Source organism: Diadema antillarum, unplaced genomic scaffold (genome assembly GCF_040938485.1).
Source record: "Diadema antillarum isolate AM-2024a unplaced genomic scaffold, OU_Dant_1.0 seq00000507_RagTag, whole genome shotgun sequence".
Classification (NCBI taxonomy): domain Eukaryota; kingdom Metazoa; phylum Echinodermata; class Echinoidea; order Diadematoida; family Diadematidae; genus Diadema; species Diadema antillarum.
Genome location: NW_027271462.1, coordinates 377317 through 390494, shown reverse-complemented (window position 1 = coordinate 390494; position 13178 = coordinate 377317). Strand labels below are relative to the sequence as shown.

At 37.2% G+C, this 13178-nt stretch overlaps 1 protein-coding gene across 1 annotated transcript in view; it reads left to right on the top strand.

Annotated features, from left to right (window-relative positions):
* The first annotated feature begins 4207 nt into the window (after nt 1–4207).
* Nucleotides 4208–13178, top strand: part of LOC139733993 (uncharacterized) — a 68383-nt gene continuing 59412 nt past the window's right edge. Inside the window, exons 1-3 of the mRNA XM_071644800.1 lie at nt 4208–4404; nt 5119–5301; nt 7548–7706. Of these exons, the coding sequence (XP_071500901.1) occupies nt 4378–4404; nt 5119–5301; nt 7548–7706 (369 nt within the window). The 5' untranslated portion in view covers nt 4208–4377. The remainder of the gene's footprint in view (nt 4405–5118; nt 5302–7547; nt 7707–13178) is intronic.

Here is a 13178-nt window from a genome sequence, read left to right as displayed (position 1 = left end):
AATTCTGCATGACTCTCAGCTATACCTTGATCAACTTAATCAAACCAATCCATATCTTCCTTATTACTCAAACACTTGTGCTCCTGAACCACCCTTTTTTAGATACATTCACTTTAGGTTTTTTTTTTCAGAGCATACCCTACATACAAAAATCATATTAAATTCTGCATAACTCTTAGAGAAAAAAAAACCGGTCTTGATCAACTTGATCAAATTAATCAATATCTGCTTCATTACGTAAACTCTTTCACACTCCCTTGAGAATACAGCGTTTCCCAAAACCTATGATACAGTATACTAAAAAAACAACAACAAACAAACCGCATAGTACCCTACTTAAATTAACCGAACGAAATTCATTATTCTTTAAACCTATTTTTAACATATTTTTGAACCTATGTCTAATCTCTTTGATTTATACACACACGCGCGGGCGCGCACACACACACACATACATATATGAACAAAAATACATGTATACTGATGTCCGTATTTACTTTAGTACAGTATGGATCTGTATGTAATTAGGCCCAAATTGGCCGAGTGGGGCAATATCCGAATATTTGTAAATTTCCAACATTCCTATCTACAGGAGTTGGTGGCCACCTCGTAGTGTGTGAAGGGGTTGTTTTGACTATGTGGGTATAACATTATAGCCACATTATAGCCTGGAAGGGGGGGGGGGGGGGGGGGGGTGGGATAGAGCTCCCATGTAGGGCCCCACGTGGAGACGCTTTAAAGGGGAAATCCAGTCCAATAACAAGTTAGTTTGACAAAAAAGAGTAAAATCTTACGAATTCAATGGTAAACATTTGACTGAAATCGGATGAAAAATAAGGAAGTTATGAAATTTTGATATTTTGCTTATTTCTGCAAAACAGTTCTTGTACAGTGGATATGAATATGCAAATGAGTGAGCTGACCATGTCATAACCTCACAATTTTGCATTGATCATGTATATACGAAAAAAAAATGACGAAAATTCAATGTTTCTGTCATTGAAGTCTAAAACATGATGTCATTCCTTATAGAATAACTTCAGAATAGTGATCAGTTAGATAAATCAGGTTTTGAGCCTCGGGTATATTTGCGTTTAAATGAAAAAAACTGGAAATTTCAAAATTTTATGTACAAACTATATGGCAAGTTGTGAGGGTATGACATGCTCACTTTGCCATTTGCATATTCATATTGACCGTTCAAGAACTGTTTCCTGAAAAATTAGTGAAACTTCAAAATGATATACTAGCAACTACCTTATTTTTTACCCGATTTCAATCAGAATTTTACCATTGATATGTATGCCTGTCATTGATATTGACTTTTTTTTTCTTTTAAGGAGAGATAATACGTTTTGATTAGAGAAAGTATCCCTATATGATTACTAGGTCACAATTTGTTCTCATTAAGTAAAAACAACAAAAGTATTAGCAGGGGCGGATCCAGGAATTCCGTAAAGGGGAGGCGCCTTTACAAAATTAAAGGGGCCGCACGAGCCTCCTTTTTTCCTTATTATTTCTTTTGTTTTAATCAAAATAAGGGGGGGGGGGAAGGACCCGGTGCGCCCCCGCCTGGATCCGCCATTATATTGGTAAAGACATATGAGATTGCAATGCTGCGAAACTCTTTGAACACTATATCTGGGTTAACAAGCAGCGAAATTGTAGTCAAAATATCTGATGAATGGCTTTTTTTTTATATCGAGTATCAAAATCAAATTTAAAGCATCTTAGCACATGAGTATGTTCGAAAGCGCTAGACGCTACGTAGAGTGCAGGGGCGGATCCAGGAATTTCGTAAAGGGGAGGCGCCTTTGTACAAAATCACGCCCTATCCCATTTCTTTCTTTTTATTTCTTTTGTTTAAAAAAAATAAAAATAAAGAGGGGCGCGCACCCAGTGCGCCCCCCCCCCCCCCTGGATTCGCCACTGGAGTGAACTTTATCTGGGAAATTGAAAATTATAAATTTTCGCAATTTTTCCAGGGCAAGGTTGCAAAGCAAACACACAAACCGTCACCCGCCCCCAACCAGGCCTGTTCATCAAGAGAGGGCGTTAGTAATGTCTGGTCTATGAAGGAACACTGTAAGACGCCACGGAAGCAAAACATCAGTTAGCTGCAATAGTACTTTAGTCCAATTCGTAGGGGGGGGGGGGGTGGGGAGGTGGGGAAGGGTTACTCTCACACAAATGAGTTACCCTGTCACTCCGCTTTAAACGTTAGTGCCCCCCCCCAAAAAAAAAGGGATGATAATATGGCGTAAAATGACTCATAAAACATCAGAAACCCTAAACGTCACTGAAATCATTTTTAGGGCACTATATTACCGTAAACAGAGTATTTCATATAGAAGGCCGCCAACTGAATGGCGTTTGGAATGAAAAAGGGGAAAAATGCAATACAGTTGGAAATTATAAAAAAAAAATATCTGCTTAGTTGAATAATAGTAATGTACGATAGGAAATTTCATGAACCGAATCTGTTAGATGGTATATTTTAATTGCATTTAATCTACAAATCGATTATAAAAATAGCGATCGAGCTCCATAATGTTCTTCTAAAGTTATCTCCCTGATTATCGAACACCTGTTTTGTGGAATTGAATTCCTGAATTCAATTCCATAGGCCATTCTTTTATCTAAGCACGGCGCACACTTCAAGAGTCTGGAGACTGTTCTTCCGCAGGTCCGACGTGCGGATAAACTACAACATAAAAGTATCAGATCGCATATAAAAACACAACTCATACATTAAAAAGAAAACACAACAAAACAAAGAAAACAGACCGTGAACATGGTGATGAAACTAGTACTGTATAGGCCTACATATCTAGACAAAGAACAAAATAAAAAATGGCAAAAGGAAGAACAATGAAAGTACCCCCCCTTTTTTGTTGTTGCTGTCGATGACGCCGTGTGCCCTCCCCTTAGGGTTATTGCGAACAAATCTATCTGTAAAACAGATCCCTTTCCACTCTTTTTTTTTGGGGGGGGGGGGAGGCAGAGGAATGAATAGCAAGTCACGTGAAGAGAGTTACCCCCCCCCATTTCTCACTTTATGTGTTATTGTTAAGTAGTCAAGAACAGTGTCTGAAACATAACTCTCAAATTCATTTCTTTTATTGGCCTTCCTCTGAATGTAGACGTAAAAAAAAAAAAAAAAACACTTTAAAAATGTTTGTATTCAAATCGTAATTGTTATTATCATCCATGCTGTAAATGTTCCAGCATTCCTCTTCCACCAGGTCCTCCCTGCTCTATAACATTTTTCTATTCCTAACTCTCTGGTAACACTATCCCTCTCCCGATGCCTCAAACTGATTCAACGTGCATTGTAACACATATACAACACATTGTAGGGGGTAGATGCAATATAATGTACAGCTTCATGTCTTGCTATTTATCCAAAGTCCATTATCATCTTTAAAGGACTTAACAATTTTTTTTTCTGATTTCATGTAACATGATTCTGTGTTCACTTTTTCTCTGTTGCATAGGCCTACTCTTAAACAGGTTTTGTATTGTACTTTTAATCGCCTAAATATTTCTATTTCATATAGGCTTGCTGATAACAATTCTCATCTGTAAAGATCAATCTGAATTTATGTGATTCTCCTTATTCAACATGCGCAAAGTATACATACTGCTTTGTTTATATTTCCAGAGAATGAAATATGAAACCAAATGACAAAAGCAAAAAAAAAAAAAAAAATACAAATAGTCAAGAAAGGAAGGAAAATCAATAATAACGGCTGCAGTTTAGCAAGGAGTTGAAACGGTCCCGCCCCTACTTTTCCATTGTCAGGAGGAACAATGACTAATGCCTATCGACTGAATCATCCGTGTAATAGCTAGTGGGCTAGCCCGTTATTCGAGAGTACTATTGTTTGGACGGAGTACCGCCTCTCAGCGATACAACACCTACAATCCAAGCTGCATAATTGTTGCGATGAAAATTTCTGAATGCGGTCACTAACCCCTGATTTACCATCTGTATGATTCTGGGAGAAGTATACAGTTCTTGAAAATTCGATATGACTTTTGGGGTTTCTCTTGTCCGTTAGAAAACGATTTTACGCGTCGCTAAATTCTGCACTATCGGCGTATTAATACTAAGGTCGCGGTGGGTTGCCCAGAGCTAGCTAGCCTAGTGGGCGGCGTTTGATACCATCCAAGTCAATTCCACGCAAGAACAGGCTAATTCAATTGGGAGTAAACAGAATCTCCTCAACGCGAGTACTTGTGTATGGAGCTGTAGCAGACCGTAACGGTATTATCTTTATCTTTGTGTCTTTAGTGGATGAATGAAATCTCTCCGATGGCAGATGAAATTTGACGATGTTTTGATGGAGGACGATTAAAAACCAACCCAGCACCATGTCGAAACTTCGGAGTATAGCTGCGGTAAGAGTACAGACGACGTGAAAGATCAAAACATTCCCATTGACTGCTGTGCTGCTGGCAGTCCCCACACGTTCAGAATCATGTTGTAACGTTTAAGAGTGTGCTTACAAAGACAACATCGATAATTCAGACTACCACAGAGAGAGAGAGAGAGTGTGTGTAGACTATACTGTAAAATCCCGTCAAGCTTCAGAATAACATCCCAGAACACTGGTTGAAATTTCACAGTGATTCTATGCGACATTCAGTCATTTTGAATTAACTATTTTGTGCCTATAAAGGTAATTCATTTTATAGCTGAAGAAGTGAAGGAGAGCCTATCATCTGTAATAATGGTGTTTTCTTCTGGGGTCTAACCGTTTAACTGGAGTGTTGGGACGACAAGGTATCTTCAATGTCACAATCAAGTTCACCTACCACTGGTACTAGTTAATATATACAGTGTAGATCTAGATATTTATTTTTTTGATCCCAAATCCTTTTAACGGCATCTTGATACATTTTACACGTAGAGCATTTTAGTTGATGTTATAAGATGTTTGTGCAAGGTTGGGTACCAAACATACTCCGGTAGTACAGTATCGGGTAGACCATCTACTCTCTTGATTTGGAGGTGATGATGGAACCATTGTAAATGTCATGTTCTGACCAAATTGTGAATTAATCAATTGTTATATCAACCTGTAACTGTCTCGACTCTGCCGTCCTCTTTAGGACAAGCAGGAACTGGATGAGATTAACAGCCGCCTTGCCAAAAATGGCGTCGCTGGGACGGCCAGTTCCGAGGAGAAGCTTCGCTCCCTCTGGAGACTGTACCAGCAGGCAGAGGCAGACGTCACGTCTGCCACAGACAGTATGAACCAGCTGCAGAAGAAACAAGCTGAAGAAATGAAGGAGGTACATGAAAAATCAACTTCTGTTAACATTATTGTTAATTCCAGTCATAATTACTTTAATGAGAATGTGAATAGAATGATAATGTAGCATGCCATAAGATCTGACCAGATAGTCAGACTTACTCAGAGCTCTGTATACAGTACATATACCGGTACCTGGTGTTCCCTCACTCTTTTCTTCTTTTTTCTTGTGCTTTTCCAGCTTACATTACCCATTTTCCTTTTCTAATTTCTACAATGTATTTTCTCTTCCTGTGTGTGTGTGTGTTTTTTTAAACCATTGAGGACCGACTGATTTTGCTACAACGCGCATACCCATCTAGACACCTGCCCGAGTATTCTTGGGACTCGTCCTCAACGGGTTAAATGGGCATTTAATGTGATTATGCAATACACTAATAGCCTATGATATTCAGCTGATTGTTTGTTGTACTTGTGTAGATATGTTGTACCAATACTTGTTTCCAATCATTTTGTTTATCCCCATTATTAGTGTTATTTTTTGCTGTTGGTAAGAGGGACTTTCTAACACAAGCTTTGCTTTCCAAGGTTTCCTCATCTTCTTTTTTTTAAAATTGACTTTACAGTACAAGTTATGTTAAAATAGCTGTGTTGACCGAATGAAGATAAAATGAAATTGAATGAAATGATAAAGATTTTTACCATATTACAGCAGTGTATGGTGCCCAAGGCACTATACAACATCCATTCCTTGTCACTGCACAAAACTGTGTAGTTTGTGAAAAAGGTGTGTGCACACACTTGCAGAAAAAGATTGTCAGCTAACTATAAAGTATAAAATGATAATATGGGGTGAACTGTATGGTGCTATCTTGACATCAAGCTTCAATTTAAGTAGTAAACTACTACATTATTTATTCAATATAATTCTTATTCTCTTCCTCATTATCTAGGTTTGATGTGGTATCATGAATGATATCTTTTGTAGTGAACAGTACTTTGATTTGTTTGAATGCTGGTTTGTTTGCATGCTAGTTTCATAATCATCAGATTATGATAGACTTCTCATCAGTGTGTATTGTAACAGTGCTTATTTCTATTTTGTTACAGACCGTGCCAACCGAAGGAATAGCCTTTGCAACTAAGTAACGCAGCAATTAGCATTTACTTGTATGTTAGAGACACGGTGCTGAAAGGGAGATATCTGCAAACTCATTCTCTTTGCTGAATAGAGTAGATCGGACTTCTATCTTTACCTCTGCCAAGGAAGGAAGAGGTATTAAAATTGATCATATCGGCGTTTGTTTGCCTGTTTGCAAAATAATTCAGTAAGTTGTGAACTTGTTTGAATGAAACTTGCAGGAAAAGTCAATAATGCAAGGCCCGACGCTAACGGTGGCCCGGTGGCCTGGGCCCGGGGCCACCAAAATCGCACTGAAGAATTTGGTGGCCTGATCGGGCCACCAAAAAAGTTCGGATGTGTGCCTTTGGGCCACCAAAAATAAAAGTTAGTGTGGAGCCCTGAATAATGACATTATGTTCCTTAAAGGAACAGATAATTAGATTTTAGTAGTGATCCGGAAATTTTTATGAATTTTTGAAGGATTTTTTAACTTTTGGCATATATACTTGTCAATGAACTTGGAAGTTCTAGCTGTGGGAACTGGAGGTTAAAGGGATGGTATAGTATTGGTGGAGATGAGGATTGGGCTTTTAACTTTTTGCGATATACCAGGAAACCACTTGTAAAATAGTACAGAGCATACCATTCTATGAGGAATTTAAAGTTTATTTGATGAAAATTGGTTTTGGAATGGCTGTGACATCCAAAAACAAAGTAAAACAAAGCCATCTTGAGTAATAAAAGGTGGGTCCCACCTTTTATTAGGATTGCTCTATTTTTGTTATCTCAGCCATTTCAAAAACAATTTTCATCAAATAAACATTGAATTCATCTTTGAATCACATGTTCTTTCATATTTCGTAAGAGGTTTCTCATTATCTCATCCAAAAATATTAGAAACTGGAAGTTAGCTCTGAACCAAAACTATACGATCCCTTTAACATACATTATATGTGCACTAAAGCGCGTGCTTGTGAAGGCCACGCGAAGCTGGAAGCTAATGACGTAAACAAAAGGCTTAGTATATATTTAGAAAATTGCAAGTGTGCGTGAATGGGTGGAAATGGGTTGCTAGCTCTGTGGAGGTTAGCACTCTCAGGGTGCTTTTCTAGGTGATATCTGGTTTTAGTGCAGTTTCATTTTCATTGCTTCCTAAATTGTAGGTTGAGCTCTATGTGGAGAATGTAAGAAAGCTGGCAGAGGAACGGGAGTCACTTACCCAAGAGTTTGAAGCCGAGAATGAACAACTGACGAGAGAGAATGAACAATTGAAGATGGAGAAGGAGCGAGTGAACAAAGAAATTCAACAAATGCTGCAGCAGGTTAGTGACTCTTCATAACTCATAGATCAAGTTCCAGTACTCTTCTTGTGTAAGTTGTGTCCTTAATGATCATGTGTTGTTTTACCCTATAGAGGAAGTTACGAGAGCATTAATGTTGCCAAAACAACATTGATAAAAGCAATTTGATGAAAACAGAGTACATGTAAGTGCAGTCAAATCGTAGTGAGAAGATGGAATATCAATTATTTGACTGTCACACACACACACAAAAAAAAAAATCACAGTGCTATATTTGACTAATTCTAGCTTCCTTAAATTGCAAACAAAAAATAAGTAACAGATTTAGGTGACACTCTGAAGAACATGACACAAGACATCTTAATACTTTTTAAAGTGCCTGTTTTCAAGCTTCATGACTCCAAATGATTATCTATAGCCATCATCGTGAGTATTATATTCTACTATAGATTTACTGAGTTGCATTTCACTCACAAATTTCACTGATCAAATACTCTTCCCTTGATCATGTGATTTTTTCTTTTTTTGTTAGCAAGTTTTAACTCAATAATCTACAAATTATACATCCTGATCCTAGTCTTGCTGCTTGTTCACCAAAGTGTCATCTACTAACTTGTGTGCAAACGTAGATAATGTGACGGAGAGATATTCCTTGAGTGCAACTTACAATGTATGCATATTTTTATTATACTTATAAGTATAGATTAAGATTTAATCCTTCCGACTTCATTTTCTTTGACAGTAATGTGTAGACTCCCAAGAACATGTTGCTTGCAAATTGTTGCAACTTTTAATAGAATTTATTACTTTGATTTTAAGGAAATAGACATTTTTTTGCCTTCACTTTGTTAGAAAAGGGATCAGAAGAAGATGTCCTTTAACTTGTATGCTTTAACAGTCGTGAAATAAAATGTCCTGAGAGGACTGATGTTTGAAGTTTGCACATTGCCTGCTTCTGTTGATCACCACCCAAACCATTGACAGTTGATTGATGTATGATGCATAGACACATACTCCATCATGTGTGAGGCTCCTTGTTTGCAAAAGCAATAAAGTACATAAAGTAATACATTCTGGGTGTGACCCACAGTTATAATTATCCCTCTGAGACCCCCCCCCCCCCCCCACACACACACACACATGCTCAGAAGCAACACAGACTCACACGTTTTCATATTTGCTTTCCCCCTTGGACAGTATGTCTGTGAGCATTTGATGTGCACTTCTGGTAGGTGTGAAGTATAATATAATCTCCAGAGATTTGTTTGAAAATTGTATTGTAAATTCTAAAGTAAACACTGTCTCGTTCACAAGTCTCATATAGGCTCTAATTTTAGGCTGCATCTGCTGGTATTACAGCTTTTGTATGTGCCTACTCAAGACTCTTGTCAAGATCTTTTTTAGTATTTAAGCAACACACAAATAATTTTCTGATGTGCCAAATGTACTGTACTTTCTGCATCTTAGTATTTATTTATTCATTCTATTTCTCGTATTTGGAGAATTTGTAATGTGCAACTTATTTGGCTTCATTATTTTTGGCTAAAAAAAAATGAATAAAAGAAAATCTCACAACACCCATGATGGGGGGGGGGGGGGGAGGGGGTACCATTACCATTTACCCTTAACCCCACAGCCTAACCCCCCCCCCCAAAAAAAAAAACAACAAACAAACAAACAAACAAACAAACAAACAAAACACAAAAACACAAAAAACACAAAAAAAAAACAAACAAACAAACAAACAAACAAACAAAAAAAAAAAAAACACACACAAAAAAAACATTCTGCAGCCTCTGTATTATATGATGATAATCAGTGGTTATAAATATTATCAAAGATGTCATTGTTATAATGTTCTCTTTTATTAGCAGTACATTTAGCTCGAGTGTATCATGAAGGTTTAGGCCTAATTTGATTGTTTGTTTTTTAATTTCTGAAACATGATCAAGCATGAATGATTTGAATGACCTCAAAGATGTATCTTAGATAATACAAATACATACCGTATGTACTTAACAAGAATTCGAAGATTTTAAGATTGGCTTGCGATATACATTAATGTATTTCTTTCACAGTGTTCTAGTTCCTATTAAGAAATCATGGTCAGACCTACAATTCTGTGGAAAGCGATTTGACACAATTTCCAAAAAGAGATTTGTAAAATCGAATGAGAGTAAAACCCAAAATGTGTGACACAGGGAATGCAGTGATATTAGTCAAACACAGCGCTGAAAGGTTGAGGGAAATTGGACAATGTACTATTTAAAAACTTTACGTATTTTTAAAGTTTCGGTGCTGCCACCAAGAAGACTACAACACTTTGTGATGTCTATGGAAAAAGTGATTTTAAAAAAGAGAAAAATCTGCATATTTTCTCTTTCTAGCAGCATATTAAAATTGAGCACTTGACTTGCCTTTTTCAGAGTGCAGCGGGAATAATATTACCCCAACCAAGGAGCTGCGTTAAAAGCTCCTTGCCCAAGCATACTGTACGTGTACGTTGATATTCAAGTATTTAAGGGAGTGTCAGCTTTTCATGGAACATTGAATTTTATGGAATTCTTGTATGTGTTTTAAAAATACATTTGAAAATACATAGTGTATCACTATACTTGAATATTTTTTCATCTTTCTTTAAATAAAACATTCTTTTGAAACCTACAATGTGCATATTATGTGATTGCACACATTCTGTCTGAAAAATTCTTTGGAATGAGGGAGAAAGGATAATGGTATAATGTGTAAATTACTGAACTGTCAATACAGGTTTTTTTTTTTTTGTTTAGAAGTGCAGATAAACCAGTTTGTCATTTTGTGCCACTACTCTAGTCATTGGGTGTATAGATTTTATATTACAATGAAAGCACCTCTGTGAAAATATATTTTGAATTGTTATGAATTACATTCTGATGGGCAAAGAGATAACATTGGACCCATCAAACTTGTAATCTAGTTGGCAATGCTTTAAACGCGTTATGAGATCTGGGGGGCATTTCATGAAGGAACTTGTCGGATAGAATGTCCGACAAGTCAATTATATCCGACAAGTTCAGAGAAATCAGCCAATCAGACTAAAGAATTTCTCAAAACTTGTCGGATATAATTGACTTGTCAAATATTTTATCTGACAAGTTCCTTCATGAAATGCCCCCCTGATAGCTGTGTGGAAGCCCTCATTGAAAGTGTCTGGCAGAGCTGACATGACCTGACATTTTTATGATAATGTATATTTTGAAGCTAGGGTCTGGAATAGAAAGGCTTTTTACCTCTGCCAAGGAAGGAGGTGGATAAATGTTTTCATCTGCGTTTGTTTGCTATTAAGTTTGTTTGTCTCTTCTGTTTGCTAAATAACTCAAAAAGTTGTGAACGGATTTGGATGAAACTTACAGGAAAGGTTGAGAATGACACAAGGAACAGATTGATTAGATTTTGGTAGTGATCCAGGAATTGTTGTGGATTTTCTGAAGGATATTCGATATTTTGGCAGGTAGGGTAGATACTCAATGAACTTGGGAGTTCACGTTGCACATTTTTTAGGTATACATGCGCACATTGAAGTGCGTGCTTTGTTCAGGTGAGGCGCCACGCAGCTGGAAGCTGATGACCTTACATTAGTTACAAAAGGTTTGTTAAACTTTATTTGGAAATCGGGCGATGGTCAGCATGCATAATGAGTGGAAATCACTGATCTCATTCTAAGAATAAGATCAGTGGTGGAAATGAGCTGCTTGGCAGAGGTTCGCCTTCTCAAGAGTGCTTCTCTGTAGTTTAAAAATGACTTTTGCTTTAATACAAAGTCTGCAGTACAGTGCAAGTGCAATGTGTACGTACAACTGGTGTAGTATGCAATTCCACTGTCTTCCCTAGCCCCTTTCCATTATGGCTGTAAGTGCTTTACACAGTCTCACCCCCCTTTTTATGATGATCTATGAGCAATTTGCGACATTCGGCATAAAAATGATCAGGAGGCATCGATCTGCCCAGGGCGAGATGAAAGATAGACAGTGTCGGTGTGTGTGTGATGCGATTATAGTTGATGGAGGCTCTATAAAGGATGCCTTTGACGTAATCCTGTCCTCCGTAAAACATCATTTTCAGCTATATTTCAATTGACAATCGGCGGGTCAATATATTAGCTATTCCTATTCAAGAGAAATTCACAATGGCAGGTGTTAAAACAGAAATTTAATGATCAAAAGCTTCAAAATAGTTTGGTTTCCTCTCCGGTATTTCCCCCTTCTATTGTTGCCTGAAATGTCTTTTAACTTGGGAGCAGATGCTGTGTATTGAATTGCTAAGGATGAAGAGGAACCGGTCCAGCTGAAAAAGGGAGCGATAAAAGGAGGATCAGTACGAACGCCTCTCTCTCCTTCCTTGCAGAGACTCAAGTTCTGTTCACACACACCCAATATTAAATGATTTGATTGCAACACGACTCAAAAAGCTGTTTATTATCATGTGTGGATACAGAATAATCATTAACTCTTGCGATACGAAAATCAGTCCAGCTTGATTTTTTTTTTTTAACTTTTATGATAAATTTTCTCTGTGTGGCATGTCTGAATGGCACAGGGAAGAAACCCTCAATTTTTTAAATCCCATTATGTCTCCCCTCACAAGATCTGCATGTGGTGTTCAACCTTACACTTTGTTCATAAATTTGCTATAATACATTGTACATGCACAGTCTGGAAAATTTTGATAAAGCACCTCATTTGCAGCCAAGTGATTTTGTTAAAATTTTTCTTTTACCGCTTGTGAATAGTGGCAAATGAAATCAAGATTTGTATTGCAATGTTAAAGCTGGTAACTCCTTTGTGTGAACACGGATCCTCTTGTTCAGTTTTGTATTAAAGACTGCCCCATTGTGTACTTGGTAAGTACTGCACATTTGTATAATTTTTGCTCGAACCCTTTTATTCAAGTTTAATTGTCAGATCAGATAATTCTGCATCAAAATGCATTCTGATACTTAGTTTGCAATCTCCCACGTGACTGTTATCTTGTAATGCATCAAATTATTCATCTGTTAAAAGTTGTGACTTTTTAGCAATTTTAGTTTGACCAACTCTTCAAGAAAGATACATCTACTGTAGTCACAATCTTTATTGTAGTCAAGATATATGAACAGTCAAAGATTTTCACTTCATGTGACTGAAATGAAGATAATTGTACATTGCAATTGACTGACAAATTGCCCTCCATCGACATAAATAAGCTCTGAATTGATCAGTGTTTTAGTAGTAGCCGTGATAAAAGAAATCATGGAAGAGAAGAGTTATAATTGTTGTTTTGCTGAAGTGTCAGGTTGAAATACAATCTCTGAATAAATCTCATCAGAGGAAGAATTGAAATTTTTAAACACATTTCAAGGATTCTCCATTTGCATATTATAACTGTGAGTCTTACAAGTCGATTCCACATCACTTTCTTGAATATGGAAGCTCTTCCATACAATGTATATACCGTCTCCCGCTGAGTTTGTTCTGA